The sequence below is a fragment of the Erpetoichthys calabaricus genome, chromosome 12 (assembly GCF_900747795.2).
Source record: "Erpetoichthys calabaricus chromosome 12, fErpCal1.3, whole genome shotgun sequence".
NCBI classification, from domain to species: Eukaryota; Metazoa; Chordata; class Cladistia; order Polypteriformes; family Polypteridae; genus Erpetoichthys; species Erpetoichthys calabaricus.
This window is the reverse complement of record NC_041405.2, coordinates 21,582,003-21,603,811: the sequence shown is the minus strand read 5'-3', so window position 1 is coordinate 21,603,811 and position 21,809 is coordinate 21,582,003. Positions and strand designations below refer to the sequence as shown.

Genomic DNA, 21,809 nt, shown 5'->3' with positions numbered 1-21,809 from the left:
GCTGGTTTCTCACGTGCCTACCAGAACCATTTTTTCCACATTTTGTTTTTGGTATCACTCAAGAGGTGTGTTTTCTTATTCCCCCTTGTTTTTGTCCTCAAGCAGTTTCTACACGTCATTCTCTTCCTGTTCTATCCTTCCTTTCCCAAATTGGTAATTCTGCTCCAAGCTTAAAAATAATGCAATATGGCTAATGTCTTTTATTTAACTATTTGCTTGATATATCTTATTTGCTTGACATTCTAATGTATGCTAAATCTAATGCTTCAGAAGCTATTAATTACTTTTATGGTTATTAATGTTAATATGCTATTTATGCTAATATATACATTTTTTTCTCTTCCATAATGAAAGCTATGGACCCCCACCCTCCCAGAAATATTCACATAAACACAACTCTGCATGCAATGAATATAATGTACTTTATTTATCGAGATTTGATTGTCTCAAACATATATGACATACACAAAGTATTATTAAACTTTAAAGTAAATAACCTAAAAAAAACACTCATTTTTTATGCAAAAAATTAATGGTCACTCAATATAATGATGCAAATTAAAACAGATATACTACTACTGCGTTTTGTACTAGCATTACTGCTACTACTACATCTACTCTCTTGCTATCTACTTTATTTCAATGAAAAGGTTGTTTTTGTTTACCTTGAATAAGAATATGAAATTGTGGTGTGGTCTTTGACAAGGTGACACGCATATCATCTTTGACAGTCAATTTATTTCGACTTTTCGTTTTGATAGAAACAAGTGCTGAAAACCCTGATTCACAAAGGTATGTAGCAGCAAAGGGAATCAAAGCACTCATACTGTAGCTGTACAGAAGAGGGTGGGCTTGTGTCAACGCACACTAGAATTCTCCAAGACTCTTCGAGATAAATTAATTTCGTAACATTTCCTTTTTCCTCAGTTCAATGAGGTCATCTTTGAAAAGGTCTTCAACAGTCTATGTCGGCTAGGAAAGGATTTCAACTTTAAGGTCACCTGAGCCAAAGTAACCTTTGAAAGAGTTCTGCAGAGTATCCAAAATAACCGAGAGAGATATAACGCGTGAGAAAAATCATGTGAGAAATTTCAGGCGAGAAAATTCAATAGTACCAGACTGTATAGTGAATATAAATGTTCATTTTTATCTGACCCTCACGGACCCCCTGAAATCCATCAATGGAACCCTGTACTAGAATGACTGGCCTCATGCATAAACAGTGCGTACACACAAAAATGTTGCGTACTCCCATTTCCACACTCACTTTGAGATGTATAAACACTAAACTTGGCGTAAAGCCACACACATTTTCATGGCAGCCTTCTGCCATGCATACGCAAGTTTTTGCTAGGTTTTGCAAACTGGCAGCACCCAGCGTCAAAGCAGTGCTACTGTTTCTGTTCTGATGCGGGTTTTATCATCCATCCATCCATCCATCCATCCATCCATCCATTTTCCAACCCGCTGAATCCGAACACAAGGTCACGAGGGTCTGCTGGAGCCAATTCAAGCCAGCACAGGGTGCAAGGCAGGAACCAATCCCGGGCAGGGCGCCAACCCACCGCAGGACACACACACACACACACACACAAAGCACACCCTAGGGACAATTTAAGATTGCCAATCTGCCTAACCTGCATTTCTTTGGTCTGTGGGAGGAAACCCACGCAGACATGGGAAGAACATGCAAACTCCACAATGGGAGGACCCAGAAAGTGAACCCAGGTCTCCTAACTGCAAGGCAGCTGAGCTATCACTGCGCCACCATGCCACCCGGGTTTTATCAGATACACTGAAATTAATTCCAAATCATTTACAAATTTAATTCACTTAATTGTAATCCTTCTGCAACAAAATAATGGTGCACAGAATGGCCAAACTATTCCAACTACCATGTCTGCTTTAGCATTGTTAGAAGACATCACAAATGGAAGAATTAGAAGAGAGCATATTTATGGATGATAATAATGACTGGCTTCTAAGTCGATTTTGGCTTCCAAGAGATATCCTCTTGGCACAGCGTGCTGAACTGGGGCCAGCTTTACAAAGGCAGACTTTGAGGAATTGTACTCTACCTGTTCCATTGCAAGTTCTTCCCACCCTCGGGTTTTTAGCCACAGGATCTTTTCAACGCAAACTTGCTGACTGATCTGGTATTTCTCAGTCATCACTGAGGCGTACCATCCCACGTGTATGGGATGGTATTATCCACTTGTCATCTAGATATATAAGATTTCCTTACACTGTGGTTGAACTGGGAAGTATGAAAGCTCAATTCGCAGCAATGTCCGGTTTTCCAAATGCAAAGTAAAGTGGTCAGCTGCACACACATTGCTATTGTGATGGTGCTGGAAGTGTTCAGCCAGGGATGAATCACCAAAAGGATAAGCTGATATTACATCATCAATAGCAGGAGAGCATTAAACAACAGCAGCTCACAGGCACAGGTGCTTTTTCCAACTAGTGTGGCAAAAGGCAAGCAGTCCCTTTAAGGATAAAGAGCAGAGAATCGATCCATTGTGGCACTCAGCATCGACGCTACACTATAAAGGCGCCTTCAGAGAATGAATTTTCTTATGTAAATAAAAAGTATTTCCAGTCTATTGTGCTGCTCTATGGTTCACTGAACATTTGTCACATTGTGCAAGCATGTAGCGTGCTCTATAGGGTGTCAGCCCCACATAGCCAGATGTAACGTCCTTCTACACCAGGGTCCTGGTACAAAAATGAGATACTGTTATTCCCTCCCTGAACATTTGTTATCAAGGCTTCTTGGCCAGGTAGGGAAATGAGGGCCACACCAGCTGGGGTGCCGTATCGTCCCTCACAGTTAGGTAGGGCCTCCACATGTATATGTGTCTGATAGACTGACAACAGGAGATCCAGATGTTTTGAGATCAGGGGTTGGAGCTGTTTTAGGACCAGCCCCTCATGATGTATGAAGTACAAGCAATTGGTCCGAAGTTCTTGGGATCACTGCAATGTCCTTTCTTTGGCACTGGGAACACATAGGACATTTCCACAGTTGAGGGACCTTCTGCAAACTCAGGGGAAAGGGAGAACAGGTGTTGAAGATCTGGCTGGCACATGTTTTAGGCACCCTGGAGTTGATTCCATCCAACCCCACAACTTTGTTCATGCAGAGTTTTCCCAGCTCTCTCCTCATTTGATCAGCAGAGACACAAAGTCCAGGAAGTGGAAGGGTGGAGGGTGGAGATGGCAGTTGGACTTCCAGAACCCCTATATCTTGATTACGGAGACTAGCAGCGTATAGGTTTGGGACTGGACTGATGAGAATGAGTCAAACCTGTTGAAGAATTGGTTCAATTCATTAGCTCTGTTCTTGTTTTCCTTCCTCTTCAGGTTTTACAACCTGCTTGTAGTCAGTGATAGTCCTCATCCCGTTACACACTTCTTTTACATTGTTCTTCTGTAAGTTACTCTCCAGTTTGTCACTGAAATGGGATTTCCCCTTGTAAAGTTGCTTCCTTAGTTCTGAAGGCACCCTTTTGCTTTCCTCCTAATCTTCAGACCTGAAAGCTTTCTTCTTCTTATACAGTAGGGCTTTCAAGTGTTTTGTGATCCATAGCAGACATGTGAGTTTGTAGTTACTCACTTGCATTCCAGAGCTGGATGGCCCAAAGCAGGTATGGATCACATTTATTACTTAATACTCATTACTTACTGAGATCAGACATTCAGTATTGATGAGCTGTACGAAACTCATTAAACTTCCAATAAACATCTGCCCCAATTTAAGTTTCGATTCTTTAGCAATCACCATTCTGCTTTACTGGAAAATGCAGCCTTCGTCTTTTCTGTCAGGTGCTATTTGGGCACTAGGCCAAATCTCCACCCCATAGCTCCTTAAAAGTGCAAGCAGCAACCTGTCATTTCAGAAAACTGAACGCTCCTCTCTTTGTCAGACTTGTGTGCCTATATCTGAAACATGAAGGAGGAAGCAGACGCAGAGGATTCTGTTTATTGCTGCGGATGCATGCAAAAAATGCAGGAACCTGTTTATCTCCCATGTGGGCATGGCTACTGCACAGAATGTAATAAAGGCCTCAGGAGTGACACTGGAGTAAGCTGTTGCTCTCAATGCAAAAAGACTTTAACCAAGAGGACAATTAAGGTCCAAACATCCACCACGGAAAAAGGAGCCGATGATGCAAAAAAAAGGCGACTCAGTTCTCCACTGAAGAAAGATTTGAGACCTAGGGAAGTGATGTGTGATTTTTGTTCTGGGACAAAGTGCAGAGCGGTGAAGTCTTGCCTGAATTGTTTAATCTCCTACTGTGAGATGCATATCCAGTCCCACTTTGACATTCCCATGTGGAGAAACCACAAGCTGATAGATCCCATTGAAAACCTGAAGATGAGAGTCTGCAGTCAGCACGAGAAGCCCATGGAGTTATATTGTCGGACAGACCAGACCTGTATCTGCTGCTTATGTGAAGTGAGTGAACATAAGACTCATGATACTTGCTCAACGGAAGAAGAAAGGCAACAAAAGCAGGTGACGAGTGTACTGTCTGATTTCAATGACATATTAGCTTGAGCTTTCATAGAATGAACTATGGCAATTATGGCTATGACTTTTATGTAGCATTTTTAATTTTAAATAGCAATACCTCTCACAAAGTACTCTGCAAAAAATGCACTCTAAGCAAATGTAGTTAAAATGTATGTAGCGAAAACAACATACCGATCAACAGTAAGAAAGTTTCTATGTTCAGTAAAACGTTAAAGAATGTTATTATTATAAGGTTAAGTGTGGCCATCAGTTATGCCAGTGGAAAATGATGTCCGTCTCCTCTACAACATCTTTTAAACAGGAAATGGCATTCCATTCATTTTTTAAGTTTTTTTTTTCATGGTAAGTGTCTACACATTAAAGAGACTGGAGATACTGTAAAAACAGAATCAACAATATCACAAATGCCTGACAGGCAGGTTGAATGCACTCACAGTTGCATAGAATTAAATAACTTGTCTCATTAACAGCAGGAATTGGCTTCTAATGTAGAGTTTGGTTGGAGCAACCAGGCACCAAAATATGCCAGACCACAAAAATTCACAAAGGATTTATAATTGAAGGGAAAACAAAGTAAAACTGAAACTCACTCTAAATCACACACCAGATATAAACGTCATCATTATCATTGTGTGATTAGCTGCTAAGTGATGTTCAGGTCTAGTGAATAATGAAAGCTGACATTAGTGTGATATTACATAGAATTAGTAAAGCAGACAGAAATAATCTGGGGCGTAAGTCCAGGCAAAAGATAACATACCAAAGGAAAAGAACTAGCTTACAAAAATGAAAGGCCACAAGAAAAGGAAATGGCATACACACAAGAAGCAAAATCAGAAACAAAAACATAAAGACACTAAAACCTTGAGCAAAGCCAAAAACAAATACCCAGGTATAAGTCGATAATAGGCTGTTCAAGTCTAAATTCATCATTTGCAAGCTATATGGTACAGCATGCAGGTGCCTAGCACCACAGTATACTGCTCGCTGATAAGGAGTCTGCCGTAGTGACAGCCATTGTACTTTAAAAAATAAATTACCGCTGTCATTAAAGGCCAGACAGCCTGTTCCCTCTCAGCATAACTGGACCTCTGCTATGGCTAACATGGGCTACAGCCCATTAATAAAATTAATCAAGATGTCTGAAAAAGTATGTGTTCTTTTTTTCCAGAGATGTATTTCGGCCATTAGACTAGTTAATTGAGTCCTCTTTAACCCCCATAAACCAATGATGGTCGAGAAATGCAAAGAGACTGCACACTTACTGTATAACAGAACATGAATACTGTCTACAGCATGTAGATGTGGGCTGGAACAATTCAAAGACACAGGTATGGCAGATTGGGAGAAGGGCTGGGGTGTGCTTAAAAAGTTAAAGGGATGAGAACTCTTAAAAAAGCAGATTTTAATAAACATATCTGAGCAGCATTCAGAAGAGAGCAAAGCATTTTTCATGAAAATATTATTATTTTAATGGCTTTGATAAACATACAATAATATCACAAGAAGATATTCATTAGCTTACTAATGCTGTTTTGCATTGTACACATGATGTCATTCTTAGCACAAATTTTTATTTCTATTTTTTTATAATGCTTGCTTATGACAAGCTGCTGGCTTTCTTTGTACTTACTGTAGATAATTCAAAGCTGAAAGCTAAAAAATGAAACAATTTAAAGACAGTGGATCTTAAGTGAAAAACGTTTCAGTTTGTTTCTCAGGTGTTTACATTTTTTAATAACTTCCTCTTTTGTCATGTCACCAAACTGACCAATCACACCAAAGCCAAACTGACCAATCAGATTCCTTCAAGGGACTGAACATACAGATGTTACTGCTTTATTATATAAGTAAATATACACATATATGTATATATTTATATAACACTCATAATCTAATATGGTTTTCACTGCTATCTATGTACCTATTGCATACTCTCACATGACTTGCTGTTCTTTTTCTGTGGTTCCCTCAGAACAACCAGGTGGAGCCCAAACAAAAGTTCAAGACCAGTGCCCCCATGCAGAGCCACCCCTTTTCCTGTATACTAAAAGTTATAGTTAGGGTTTTGATGTGTGTTTCTTTGTTTATTGTTTATACATTTATTATTCAAATTAAAGCTGCTATAAGAAATACTAATGTAGTGGATTCTGGGAGGGAAAGGGGGGGTGGACCCAAAGAAGTTTATGTTTAGGCCCCCAGTTTGGCTAGTGGGAGCACTGCTCCCATGACACCTAGTCTACCGCTAACTTATACTTAGGGCCTCCTTCCTCCCAACATTAATGTAGTCATTCTTAAGTATACTTTGTGAGGTGTATCCATTTACACCACCACACTCTTTAGCTTTCAGGTACTGGGTAAGGCTGTGCCTCATAGAGATATTGTATTTCTTCACCTCAAAATACATTTTTAGAAGTCATAGGCTTTTTAGGTATTTTCCCATTTCAAGAAACGCCATTTCTTCATTCTTCTCACTCTGCCTTTGTAAGCTTCCCTAGAATCTAGAAGGTTACACAAGGTACCTCATGACACCTTCTTAAATTTGGATTATATCTCCACAAAGGTCCCGCTGAAAGCAAACATGGAACTGATCCAGAAAGCACTTAAGGAGAAGCAAGAGAAGCAGCAGGCAATGAAAGAGACTCCAAAACTAATTATGGTGAGTTTTTGTATTAAGGCTAGTTTAAAGGTACCTAAAGTCTTACTGTCTACTACACTACTTGGTCACTTATTCCATCTGTCTCTTGGTCTCTGTGTGAAGAAAAATGTCCTGATTTTTGTACAAAATTTACCTTTAACAGGTTTTCCAATTGCGTGTAGCAGGTGCTTAGTGGGTGAGGAGGGCGACACAGCACTTTGTTGCCCCCCTACCAACCACTATTTACTATGCAGCACTTTAAAATTTTATTTCAGGTTCAGTTAAAGGAAGCATGAAAGACAGAGCAACAAATATGTATAAAAATAATAATTTGGCAGTTTATTTAAGCAAAAAAAAAAGAAAAAAACGAAAGATCAAGATCTTTCAAAAGAAAAAAAAAATTATATATATATATATATATATATATATATACACACAGTGCATCCGGAAAGTATTCATAGCGCATCACTTTTTCCACATTTTGTTATGTTACAGCCTTATTCCAAAATGGATTAAATTAATTTTTTTCCTCAGAATTCTACACACAACACCCTATAATGACAACGTGAAAAAAGTTTACTTGAGGTTTTTGCAAATTTATTAAAAATAAAAAAATTGAGAAAGCACATGTACATAAGTATTCACAGCCTTTGCCATGAAGCTCAAAATTGAGCTCAGGTGCATCCTGTTTCCCCTGATCATCCTTGAGATGTTTCTGCAGCTTAATTGGAGTCCACCTGTGGTAAATTCAGTTGACTGGACATGATTTGGAAAGGCACACACCTGTCTATATAAGGTCCCACAGTTGACAGTTCATGTCAGAGCACAAATCAAGCATGAAGTCAAAGGAATTGTCTGTAGACCTCTGAGACAGGATTGTCTCGAGGCACCAATCTGGGGAAGGTTACAGAAAAATTTCTGCTGCTTTGAAGGTCCCAATGAGCACAGTGGCTCTCCATCATCCGTAAGTGGAAGAAGTTCGAAACCACCAGGACTCTTCGTAGAGCTGGCCAGCCATCTAAACTGAGCGATCGGGGGAGAAGGGCCTTAGTCAGGGAGGTGACCAAGAACCCGATGGTCACTCTGTCAGAGCTCCAGAGGTCCTCTGTGGAGAGAAGAGAACCTTCCAGAAGGACAACCATCTCTGCAGCAATCCACCAATCAGTCCTGTATGGTAGAGTGGCCAGACGGAAGCCACTCCTTAGTAAAAGGCACATGGCAGCCCGCCTGGAGTTTGCCAAAAGGCACCTGAAGGACTCTCAGACCATGAGAAAGAAAATTCTCTGGTCTGATGAAAGATTGAACTCTTTGGTGTGAATGCCAGGCGTCACATTTGGAGGAAACCTGGCACCATCCCTACAGTGAAGCATGGTGGTGGCAGCATCATGCTGTGGGGATGTTTTTCAGCGGCAGGAACTGGGAGACTAGTCAGGATAAAGGGAAAGATGACTGCAGCAATGTACAGAGACATCCTGGATGAAAACCTGCTCCAGAGCGCTCTTGACCTCAGACTGGGGCGACAGTTCATCTTTCAGCAGGACAACTACCCTAAGCTTTATGAAGCTTCCTTCTCTAATGGCTGTTGTACAGGAAATCCTATGCCCACCCAGCCAGACAATTCAAATTAAAAGTCCTGCTATCAAATTAAAAGTCCTGCTACCAATATTAGTTTACATGGGCAGATTAGAAGTCTAAGCTACACACAACATACTTCCCCTCTCCATTCCATTATTTCCTTAAAAAAAAATCTGTAAATTATTAAACTAAATACAATTCATAATAATAACATAAATATGTTATATATATTTTAGTAAGCAACTGTAAATTACATGTGTATTCATGTTCTTGATGAACTCATTTTAATGTCACCAGTCACTGTCTCGATCCACTGTTCTAGTTCCCTTTATAATTTTAAGTACATCAATCATGTCTCCTCTTAATCTCCTTCCAAGAAGGATCAATCTAGATGAGAAGAGTGCATTCAGCCCAACAAAGTTTGTCAGTCCTATCCACTTAATTCTTGTAAAATAACATCAAGTCGCGTTTTGAAAGTCTCTAGAGTCCTGCTGTCTACCACACTACTTGGCAGCTTGTTCCATGTGTCTGTGGTTTTCTCTGTGAAATTTACCCTTATCAAGTTTCCAACTGTGTCCCCGTGTTCTTGATGAACTCATTTTAAAATAACAGTCTCGATCCACTGGACTAATTCCCTTCATAATTTTAAACACTTCAATCAGGTCTCCTCTTAGTCTTCTCTTGCTTAAACTATAAAAGCTCAGCTCTTTTAATCTTTCTTCATAATTAATCCCCTTTAGTCCTAGAATCAGCCTAGTCAATCTTCTATGGAGCTTCTCTGTTCTTTTTGTAGCCTGGCGACCAAAATTGCATGCAGTACTCCAGATGAGGCATCACCAGTTTGTTATAAAGATTAAGTAGTACCTCCTTGGACTTGTACTCCACACATCAAGGTGCTATATAATGTGACATTCTGTTAGCCTTCTTAATGGCTTCTGAACACTGTCTGACAGTTGACAGTGTCAAGTCTACTGTGACTTCTCAATCCTCCTCATAAGGTGAACTTTCAATTTTCAGACCTGCCATTGAGTATTCAAACCTAATGTTTTTACTTCCCACATGTAATACTTTACAGTTGCTTATATTAAATTTAATCTGATCAAGCCTGTATGCTGTTCAACTACCTCTGTAATGATTCAACAGTTCCAGATTATCTGCCAGTCCACCTAGCTTGGTATCATCTTCAGACTTAACCAGTTTATTATTTATTTTCCTATCCAAAATCCCTGCTGGTCACCACTCTTAACATCAGCCAATTCTGATGAGGTTCCTTGCACCATCACCCTGTGCTTTCTGTGTCTGAGCCAATTCTGCAAATATCTACAAACACCACCCTGAACTCCCACTTCTTTTAGTTTGATGCCCCCCCACCACCCCCCCACCCCAGTCATGTGGCACCTTATCAAATGCTTCCTGAAAAGCCAAGAAAAATAAAATCATGTGCTCCACTTTGATTATGTCCTTTTGTTGCTTCCTCATAGAATTCTAGCATGTTAGTAAAACATGACCTCCATCTTCTGAACCCATGCTTACTGTTTGGTAAAACTCCTGTTCTTGCCTTGTGTTGCTCAGTCTTCTCATTAATAATCCCTTCCATTAATTTACCTCTGACGCACATAAAGCTTACTGGTCTTCAGTTGGCTTGGATCTGCCCAGTCACCCATTTTGTATAATAAGATAATATTTCAAAATGATCATCCATTAGTAATGTAATACCATTGTGTATACTACTGGTCTCTATATTAAATAAAGAATATAACAGTGTAGTGAACCTCGACTTCTGGAAGGGTGGTGAGGTGGCACACAATATGTGTAGCAACGAGGCCACTATCCTTTTAAAATGAGTGATGGATGTAATCAGTCCTGCAGTATTGTCCACCCCAACACCCAAATATTAACAACACACGTCAGAAAAATGTCCAGACAGTTACAGTATGTTAAGCAACTAATATTTATATTAACTATTTACTATAATAACTATCTGCAAACACAACAAAGAAAGGTAATCACAAAAATACAAATTCCACAAACAAACCCCAATGATATTTACAGTCCAGAAAAAAGTGTTTAATGTAAGTGAAGAGTGTGGATCTTGAAGTGCAAACAACGTTTAACAGAAGGAAAGACGTGGTGGAATAATCCCCTTTACTAAACTGCTCCCCAGAAAAATGGATAATGAACACAGTCCTACCACCAAAGTCCAGAAGGTGAATGTTCTTCTAAGGTGCAGCTCTTCACAAAGAGCAACTGTAGACAGCATTGGGAAAACAAAATACCCACCACTGCCCGTGTACCCAATGGCTGTGCAAAATCCTCCTTTGCTGTGAGCATCCAGTTAATAAAGGGTTTTTAGGTGCTGCTGGAGATAAAGCAGTAGGAAAATGGAAAAGTCAAAATGTCCAGCCACATCCTTCTCTTCTAGTTTCCGATTTTATATGTACGGTGCCGAAAACTAAAAACTACAATTTCACAAGCCACTCTGCAAACCTCTTTAAAGACACAGACCCCATAATTACACACCAGGGGCCTCATTCATAAAGCCGTGCATAGAATTCGCACTATAACATGACGTAAGCACAAAAGCCGAAATGTGCTTACGCACAGAAAAATCCAGATGCTGGAATCTGTGCGTTCGCCATCTTCCGCATTCTTCCGCTACATAAATCCCGCTCAGTGTGGAAATAAATGCACGTGCACGCGCTTGCTGTCCCACCCCAACTCCTCCCAGAATTACGTCTCTTTGACTATTCAAATCAATATGAATAGACCTTTAGCCCAGCGTTCTGTGAAAAGGCAATGGCAAAAGTACGAGGAAAAATAGAAGTACAATTACCTCACGGTAACTTGCAAGTACAAACAGTTCTACAAGGAGCACTTGATGGACTGATTGAGTGCATTTAGAGTTCTTGGGATGAAACTGTTTTTGAACCGCAAGGTCCGAACAGGAAAGGCTCTGAAGCGTTGGTCAGATGAGAGCAGTTCAAATAGCGAATGGCTGAGGCAGTGAGTGCTTGATGCTGTATACCGATAATTCTCTTTCCAATCGCTGTAGATCTGTGATTCACACTCAGATACAGTGATATAAATACTCCGAGTGGTGCAGTGAGAGTAATATGGAAAAAGATGATCCGCTGTGGCAACCCCTAATGGGAGCAGCTGACGGAAGAAGAAGGTGCAGTAAGAGTAACAACGCTAAAGCAGTTATGGTATTTAGAATAGTTTGACTATTCTGTGGACCATTATATTGTTACAGGTTAATTACAATCAGATGCATTAAATTTATGAACGATATGTGGTTAATTTCTGTGTATTTGATAAAGCCTCTGTCGTGGATGTGGATCTAAGAAAGGGTAACCACACAGGAACAGTAGTACTGCTTTGCGTACGACAGGGTATGAGGTACCATGGAAAAGTGCGTGGCTTTACACCAAGTGTAGGTTTTATACATCGCGATTTGAATGTGGAAACGTTCTTACGCAACATTTCTGTGTGTACGCACCGTTTATACATGAGGCCCCAGGTATTTGAGCTACCAGTGTTGCTTCTAACATTTAACGATCACCAAACAAGACATACTATACAAAAATGAACTCCCCTCTATATGGCAAAGCTACAACAGTGCTAGAAAAAAGACCAGGTACAGTAGACTGCTGGGTATGAGGTATGTGAAAAGACTGAAGGAGCTGAATCCTTTCATATCAATGGAAAAGAGGTTAAGCAGAAATAATGAAGGAATTTACTACAGTGGAGTCCAGCTGTTACTTTAACAAGAATTCTGGAGCACAAATAGGAGATGGGTAAAGGTTAAATTCAAACATAGGAGAACATATATGTGGAATAAATTAATCACAGTGTGGAAGTAACAGTCATGGGGGGGCTTACATAACTCAAGTCAAAGATATTTTCCAAAAAGAAGGTGAATAGGAATTGATGAGTTTGGTTGGACCAAACAGCTTTTTCTGCTCAAAATTGTTCTAATGTTCTTATAACAGCTTATTTAAAAGCGAAAGATCTCATATCTGTGCATAGCAGCAGCAATAAGAGCTGACCTTCTCTGTTTTATTTTACAGTGCGTAGTCACTAGGTCGTCAAGACAGTTTCACAAATATGTGGAAAGTTATTAATTGTTTAAAAGTTCTTTCTAAAACACTTCCTTGAAACAGTGCTCATTACCATTTCAAAGGGCCTAATGCATTCACAATACTGTATCTTTTCTGACAAAGCTCTGTTTTGTGCCTGTATTATTCATTGTCATTCAATGTGCAGGAGTGGGGCCACCAGTCGTTTTTTCCCCCCATCACTCCTATCTGATCACCGAATTAGCTCTTCTCAAAATATAAAACTGGCTAACAGTGAGGCCAAAACTTTTTATTAAGCCAATTTCACATTATGCAACTTCTCTCATAGGTTATGTCAGACTTTCTGACTGAAGTTGCCAATCTTGTCACAGGTCCATGTCAATTTATACAAGTGAATATTGCCCGCCACGCCATATTTGCGTAATGAGTTTCCAGCACAGTTGTGTTTGCCCAATAGTAGGCTGCTGAACGAAGCCAGCGCTTAAAAGATGTGGCAAGGCCATTGAGTCCTGGTATGTAAAACACAAGTCTTGAGACAGACAAGGTTCTTTGGTTTGGGTGGTCCAAGATACCTGCTTTCTTCTTCCTCGTTGCTGCATTATATACCTTGTATTTCCAGATGAGTGTTAATTAGTTGTCATCTCTCTCGCATATGAACAAGCCCACCACTATGACTAAAGTCAGACCTGTTTAATTTTATCAGGGTGAGTCACAGATCATTTGGAGTGATTCACTGGGAATGTCAGACTAGATGAAGGACCTTCACTGGAGCGTGCTGCCAGCTGCCTACAACTCACTTTAATTATTTAAATGTAGGCTACAACTAGAAATTGGAAAAAATGGAACAACTGGAAAAAATTACTAGAAAAGTCATCTAATATGACATGGTCTTTGCATGCCACTCACTCAATTATCTATTCTCTGTGCATTGAAAATCTTTTACCAGTGCTGCTAACTTTTTTTACATTTACTTTCTAAAATTGTTAATGATACAGCTGTGTTTGTTATTTATCAGTTCTGCTTCGGTCAATGTTCTGCCAGGTTGTCTATACTATGAACTATTTGGCTAATCTAGGCACAAAGAACACCAAAACTGTACAAGTAAATGGAAGGAAGAGGGTTTATTAATTGAAACGTGAGAGTAAAGAAGGAAACAATTATGCAAAAAACAGAAAGCAAAGTCTATGCCTTCTGAATTTTATATGTCATACAATGTCATACAATGTCATACAAATTAGCCAACTGACCAAACTCCTCGTCACCCTGCACTAGCCATCCTTAGTTACACTGACCTGGCCATGTTTTTTTTCTCACCCAGCATCACCTTGCCAGTACTCACTCTCCTCACTCCAAGCTCACCATAGTGAAGAGCTGAAGGCTCCTAAGAGGCCATTCCTGCCAATCAAGAAGCACATGTTGACATGGTTACCTTTAAGACCCCAGTAAATGCTATAACTCCCAGTAGATCAGTGTAGCACACTAGTACTGCCACCTCCTCCGGTCTGGGACATGACTATCTCTTGATTTCACATCCTGGCTGGGTAAGAGCGTCTTATCTGGAAGGAGTACTGATGCATATTTTCCTCTATGCCATTATTCATCTTTATGACTAGGGGGCTTCGTGTCCTGCTCACTTCGCTCACCAACCCCCCTGGTCTGCGCTACACACTAGCCACTTCATGTCTCTGCTGCTCGCGTATGTGGTTTTCACTTTCACCAAACAACCAATCTTTTAATTCTCGCGAATACGCCTCTTCATTGGGAAGAAACACTACTTTTCCCTGATGGCAATACGAATTAGATGATCTACAAGTCTCCGACTTAAAGTTTAAATCCGAACAATATATTCGATCTCTTTTCACTGTTCCGTTATTTCACCAAGTAATAATTTCTGTTTGTTTGCGCTAATGCGATCTTTACTATCAATTTTTGAGGCTTTCGAATTTTAGTACTTTCATTATCTCTAACCTGCTCTGCATGTGTATCGCACCAACGTTTTTGAATTCTTTACAACGTTCTATGGCCAGGTGTGGTTAAATCTCTTGGCACAAAGTCTCGTCTCGTGGGACTTGAAAGTATCTCTCTGAAAAAGTCATGTCTCGTCCCAGGCTAAAAAGTCTTGATTCATCCTAGGATTTTTTTATTATAATAGAGAGACATCGTATGAGAAAATGATAGTTCAGATATGTACTCAGTGTTACATTAAAATATAACACTGATGTTTACAGTGCATGTGCTTTTTGGGTTGTATGACACTATTGCTTAAATATTTTACAAGATCTGGATAAGAAGAATTTCAAGGTCCTCCATAAATAATTTTGGGTATGAAATTTTATTGTGTTTTGTCTGAAAATATTGCTCTAGCCAATGAATTAAGTTATGATATAACCATAAATAGAATATTAGAATGCTTTAAATTTGTTACACACATTTTTTATAGTAAGAGTTTTGGCAGGTTATGTGATTTCCTCAGGGTCCCACTGTACACTAAATAAGTGGTAGCACTTAATCCAGCTTCTTTGAGGTTTTGAATGTTTAAGGCCATGGTCCCTGCACCTCTCAAACACTGAAAATAATAAACTGTACACACAGCTTCTTTATTCTCTGATTTCAGGCCTCTGCGAAGAGGGAACAGCAAGAATGTCAGGAGATTATTAGCCTCCTGAAAAATTTACTCGCTGAATTGGAAACAAAGCTGAGTGATCTGATTACTGAACACGAAAAGAAAGAAGTCAGAAAGGCCAAAGGGATTAAAAAACAACTGGAGAATGAGATTGAGGATTTGAATACAAGGTATAATGAGATGATAAAGCTTTCCGAGACTGAAGACCACACTCTTTTCCTACAGGTGATATTTCGACATCTTTCAAACTAAAAGCTGGTGAAAGATCTCCTTTCTGAAAAACATAAAAAAAACACTCAACACCTTCTTATTTCTGGTCCTCTGTTGTAGAACTACAAGACACCTTCTGTCCCTTGTGGAGCTGGTGCTTCACCTTCTAAAGTTGTATGCAGAGACTTTTCATCTGAAGAACTGAGGAAAGAGTTGTTGGATCTGAAAACGACTCTAGAGGACATCAGCAAGCGAGGACTGGAGGCAGTCGTTAAAACAGGTATGGTAGCCATCTGAAATTTCCATCTGGAGAAAAAAAAATCTTCACTTATAAGAAAAAATCGTGAGTGGTCTCCCCTTGACTTTCTTGTATACTCAAATATAGGGATGGATATTTGAGGTGTAAACCGCAAGACAAGGATTGTATTTTTATATTATGTATTTTAAAGAACCATCAACAACAAATTAATCCAAATTAATAATATACTGATCAATTATTATAAAAGTAAATTTGAATAAATCAAACACTTCCGGTTAATAGAAATAGCCCAAAAGTTGATAGAAATCTACGTTTTGTATCTAATTCTTGCCTGCAAAATTTGGTTGTCCTAAGTGAAAGCGTACTCAAGTTATTGTGTTTACATACACATACACAGATAGACAGACACACAGACATAATTCCAAAAATGGTATTTTTGGACACTGGGAGGTCTAAAACGGCAAGATTAATCAAAATCTCAAAATGGAATTTTTTGGAGGATTCCAATACTTTCCCTATACTTCATATATGAGAAAGTAAAAAGATCAGAGTGGCATCACCAACAGAGGGCAGTGAAGAGAAACCAAAAGCGGATGGAACAGGCTTGTGACTGCTGGGTAATTTCTACTAATTTTCAGTAAGTGAAATATTTCATGTAGCATAATCACTCTGATGTACAAGGTAGGCAATTCTTACCGACTTGCTTGACCAACAGGCCAACACTCTCAAGCAGCACAAATCTCGCTACCTAGGTTATGTCAGATATAACAACAAAGTACAATAGGTGTAAACTACAGTGGCGTGCAAAGGTATTCTAGTCCAAGTAGACTGAATCACGCAATTCCTGCCGATTTTTCAGCTGTGCATTCATGTTGCGAATCTCCCATTATATCACATCCCAAAGGTATTCTGTTGGAAGGCCACTGAAGAAAATTGAGCTCATTGTCCAGTTTAAGATATTTCCTGCTTTGTGACATGGTGCATTACCATGCCGGAAGTAGCCATAAGTAAATGGGTAAACTGTGGCTATGAAGGGATGCACATAGTCAGCAACAAAACTTAAACAGGCCTTGGCAATCAAGCAATGATTAATGGTTATTAATGGTTAGAAAGTGTGCAGAGAAAACATTCCTCTCACCATTACACCACCATCACCAGCCTGGACTGATTAAATAATTGCTATGGATAAGCAGGTGTAGAGGTGTTCCTAAGAATTTACCCTGTGAGTGTATGTGTGGCTGTCTGTTTCTGTGCCCGTGTATTGTCTTTGTTGCATTGTGTTTTTGTTTTAATAGTGTATTAGAAATGAAGTGGAAAAATACTTCATGAGAATGAACTGAATGGAACATTTGCAGATTTTGTTAAGCGAAACAATAAAATTCCTTCATTTGTGCTGAAGATTTTCAGTTCTGTATGTCTTTCCTTTGTCAGAAGGTGCAGTTCCAGTTATAACATTGAGAGTGGCTTTGCCATGTGAACCTTTAAAACGTAAGTTGAATTCCATTTTCAGCTTGATTCTGTTCCTATGATAACCCATTATCCCGGCTTCATGTTTATTTCACATATATGGAAACTCACGAAAGTGTCTTTGTATTGTCAGTACACCTGTCTCTCCCACACCTGCTTACTCCAGTTCAGATTTCCAGGGAATCTATCCCAGTAACACTCGGCACAAGTCAGGAACCAAACTTGGATGAAGTGGCAGTTCATCACATGGCACACTCAGGGCCATCACCAGAAATACGAGTTGACAGTCAACTTATTGTAATGTATGTGTTTGGGCTGTGGGAGAAAAAAATAGAGTACCTGCAGGAATGCCTATGTAGACATGAGGAGAATGGACAACCTCCACAGAAGCAATGACCAGGCTAAGATTAGAACCCAGGACCTTAGTAGTCTGAGGATGAAATTAAAGAGGCAAAATTATTTAAATAAGCTTAGAGGGCAAATACTGTATGCATAATTGCTTGTGCTAACATAGCTAAAACCTGAAGCAATAGTGCCTTGGTGGTGCATAGGGAAAACCTTGAGATTTCTGACCCCAGCTTACAAAAGTGCTTTTCACAACCATTGGGTTTTATTGTGATGTGAGGCTTCTTTTGTTACCAAAAATCAGCAGTAAAAAGGGAGAAAGGGCAGCATTGGCTCTTGCCTTGCACCCAGTGCTGCCAGGCTAAACAGTGGCGTACAGTGACCCTCAGTAGTAAAGGAAGAATAAAAACTGGAATAATAGGAGCCATTCGACTCAGAGATGTTTGACATGTTTCAATGTGCCATCTCCCCACATCATTTGGGTTGTATCCTTCTGTTAAAGCTTCTTCCATAGCTCTAAGATACTGTATATTGATTATTTTAATTCAAAATGCTGTATCATCTGGATTTCTTTCTTGGACTAGCTCATATCTTCTTTCTCGGGATGTTCTGTAGTTCCCAGTGGCCTTATATTAGAAAAAATCTAGTTTTGAAAAATATTAGAAAGATGGTATTTGATATGATTATCTTTGGCCATTTCTTGATATTGTGATTATATATTCATATGGACTATTTTTCATTAGATTCATTTTTGTGTTTATGACAGTGATGTTTTGTTGTTGAGGTTCAGTTTTAAAAGAGTGGTTGCAATTTTATGCGTTTGACTCATGGTTGATATTTTCTTGATGCCAATGACACCTCTTGCCAGTCGAATGGATTTGACTTGTGATGCCATTGTGCCACTGCTATTTAAGATGTATCACTCAGCAGTCTACATCCTGGATCGTCCTGATAGAACAATCAGAATCTTATTGTTGTTTAGAATAGGAATTTTAGTTAGGGTTAGGATAGGGTAAAAAAAATAATTGCATATATTAGTAAAAAGTAAAAAAAACACATGTTTAAAGAACGGGCATGCTAACACTGCATTTCTTTTTGCATCCAATGGTTTAAAAAAATTGTAAAGAATTTTGTACATATTAGTAAATACCTCAAAATACTGTAAAAATGTATCTATCCCCCTGAATAAAAATGCATTATTATCCCATAAATTAGTGCTAGGACTTCAGTTCTGCATTTTACACTATGACTGGTAGATCACAAATTTACTTTGACACTCGATATTAAATAGAACTCCCATGATCACACCCTTGCCTGATATTTCACTAATCCTGATCCTGCTCCTTTGATAGCCCGCCATTATTTCACATAATATTTAGTCCTGTAGACTTGCCAGTTACCTGTAAAAGACAAAATAGTGAGACATGTATGACATGAAGATCAGTTCAAAAAGTCTATCTTGTGTACAGAGAAGGTGAGGAAAAAGGAAAGGGCCAAATAAAGCAAAAATCACAGCAAATAAAGAATATCAAGTGGAGAAGCAGCACCATTGCCTCATTTAACTAATTTTCTTACAATGGACATGAAGAAGACCAAATGTAATAATGAATATGTGTATATATATATGATTAGATGGATACAGTACCTTGATTAATGTTTTTGATGTGTGTGTATTTTTTATTTTTTCATTTGGTTCTTCCAGGGGTTGTTGGGCTTGATGTTTCCAGCTGTTCTGTTCTCATGTTGTTCTTTTATATTGTAGGACAGCATATGTCCATTTTGCTTCCCTCATCGTTTGTTAAAAAAACAGACTTGACAGAGGCACAGAAACCCAGAAACCTGCTTTGCCGAATTAACACCTGATAAACGGCTAAGCTATTCTGCAGCTCTCTCCTTGACCAATATCTGGTCAGCTTGCCTTCTGAATTTCAAACACAATGTTGACATCCTGCAAGACCAAAGAGGTGACAACAAGGTCAAGTACCTCACTGCAAACTGAACTCTTGCTTCACTTAATGAACACTAGGCATGGACCGGTAATTGAAAGTGGATTCTGATACAATAATTGGAGGCTACTGCAATTTCCTTTAAATCTAGGTGGTGCAAATATCTCTCCAGCCAACCAATGACCTTTGACTCAAACTTTTCCATATGAAGTTGCAGACAAACAAGCAAAAAGCCTAGCAACAAGCTAAGGAAGACATCAAAAGAACCACATGGTATGACGTGCAATTGTACATCTCTTCAGTCATCATCATGGAAGGCTTGGCATCCTTGCTCTACCCTTCTACTCTGAAGAAGATGAATCAGAACTCTACATAGCGTGGTTTGTCGTGTGGTGGGAGCGACAATGCGCTGTATCAGTGAACGCTCCCAATCTCTTTCTCTCTTTATGTAGCCACTAAACAGCCAGTTAAAACCTACTTTTTCATAACTGATTGTTAACATGTAAGAAGTCCATGACTAACTGTGTCAGGTAAACTTCTAGATTTTACAAGCTTTCAATTAATTTCAAACAAGTAGCCTCAGACTGTGGCCTAACAGAGTAGCCCTCTTTAAGTTCCTTGAGCTTCACTAATTACATACTATATCTGGATATAGATTTTTGGGGACAGCGAAGTCAATTTTGTCTACCAGCTTTTTTTTAATCAATACTAATTTTTAAATTGTTAAATATTTTATGTGTGTTTTTCCAATGCCATCTTTGTTTTCCTGGGTGCGCCCATTTTTCAGCAATAGTTGCTATTGCATTGCAACGAACCTCGGAGGTACGTAATTCTAACTTCAGGTTTAAAAGATTTGCACTGTGAGCTTCCTAGAGTTTGTGGATAAAATCAAAATAAATCTCTGCATGTTGTTGTTGTTAATGTTCATTATTAGTGTCACAGACCCTTTTCCTTTCTACGACTTTAATTTTTAGAATTTGTTTGAAAAATAGGACAGATTCTCAGTATTGATCCTTTGTTCTGGTATTTTTGACGTTTCTTCTCCCAACCACCTCCATATTTCAGGAGTTGAATATAACCCACCTCTGTGCATAAGGATAAGAACAAGCTGACTGTGAGGGCACATTAACATTATAGAGGTAAATGAAAAGGCCTGTAAACTTATAAAAGTGCAGATAACCCTGTTTTGTGCTTTTGAACGTCTCAATGGTCTTGCAGCTTTCAGTTTTTAGGTTAATTTAATAGCAGTTATCCAGTTCCTATAACACTTGTATATATCATGAAATTATATTATTCTGTTTCTTAAAACAAATGTGGTTCAGTTACCTTGATACAAGTCAAGCAGTAAAGGTAAGGGAATTTCTTCCAACGGAACTGTTTTTTTATTTGTACAAGTCTCACTGCATTAACTTCCCTGCAGATTGCATTGATAAGGCAATAAAGTAAATGAAATTGAACTGAGAAATATAACAAAATAAACAAATAAATTCAACAAGAGAGGGGTTCAATTAAAAATGCATGTTACTAGGTGCCCTAGAAGAAGACCACGCTTCAGCTCAATGCTTACATTTTCAATCAGAATCAGTCTTTTTAGAGAATAATGAACAGCATAAAAATATGGAATCAAAAGATGAGATTTAGGCCACTTTTGTATGTGCGACCTGTGTTTGAATGCTTGAAATCAATTGAACTATCTGAAAATCTACAGTCCATAACTGTTTATGCAACCTTCTTCGTATCTGTGTTGAAAATCAAAAATTACATTGCTAAATCAGCATGTTATGGAGAATCTGTTAGCAAAATAAATTACACATCCACTAAATAATCTATATCTATTGTCACACACGTATGCATGCAAGACAGCTAAAGGGTCCGAACAGTGACAATTCCATGCATGACCAGGGGTTGGCAAGGTGCACTGATTTTTTTCTCTCAATCCTCTGCAGACCATTCACGGGAAATCCCACAGGGTTCCGGCGCCCGTGATGATGGCACTTACAGTTCCAACACCCGTGATGATGTCACTTCTGGTTCCAGCGCACCGATGACATCAGTTCCTGTCCAGGCCTTTAAAGCCGCCATCTTTGCCACATGTCATCAGTTCTGTTTTGGACTTTGAACCAGACA

The 21,809-nt window shown here is 39.1% G+C and overlaps 1 protein-coding gene across 2 annotated transcripts; it reads left to right on the top strand.

The window, feature by feature from the left end:
- The first annotated feature begins 3,918 nt into the window (after positions 1 to 3,918).
- Positions 3,919 to 20,592, top strand: LOC114661937 (tripartite motif-containing protein 29-like). Of its 2 annotated transcripts, none has more exons than XM_051934795.1 (6): positions 3,919 to 4,522; positions 7,104 to 7,199; positions 15,447 to 15,680; positions 15,786 to 15,945; positions 17,359 to 17,412; positions 19,499 to 20,592. In XM_051934795.1, exons 1-6 carry the CDS (start codon positions 3,953 to 3,955, stop codon positions 19,597 to 19,599), a joined length of 1,215 nt encoding a protein of 404 aa, XP_051790755.1. In that variant the 5' UTR covers positions 3,919 to 3,952; the 3' UTR covers positions 19,600 to 20,592. The 2 variants fall into 2 exon arrangements, with proteins under 2 accessions (XP_051790755.1, XP_028671030.1); XM_028815197.2 differs by having other exon boundaries at positions 17,356 to 17,412.
- Positions 20,593 to 21,809: the final 1,217 nt, after the last annotated feature.

What these genes read in the sequence shown, in the direction of transcription:
- LOC114661937 (XM_028815197.2), top strand. Translation starts at nt 3,953, where the DNA reads ATGAAGGAGGAAGCAGACGCAGAGGATTCTGTTTATTGCTGCGGATGC. An exon ending in AGACTCCAAAACTAATTATG is followed by an intron (nt 7,200 to 15,446) that starts GTGAGTTTTTGT and finishes CTCTGATTTCAG; the next exon opens with GCCTCTGCGAAGAGGGAACA. An exon ending in GGAGGCAGTCGTTAAAACAG is followed by an intron (nt 15,946 to 17,355) that starts GTATGGTAGCCA and finishes TTCCTTTGTCAG; the next exon opens with AAGGTGCAGTTCCAGTTATA.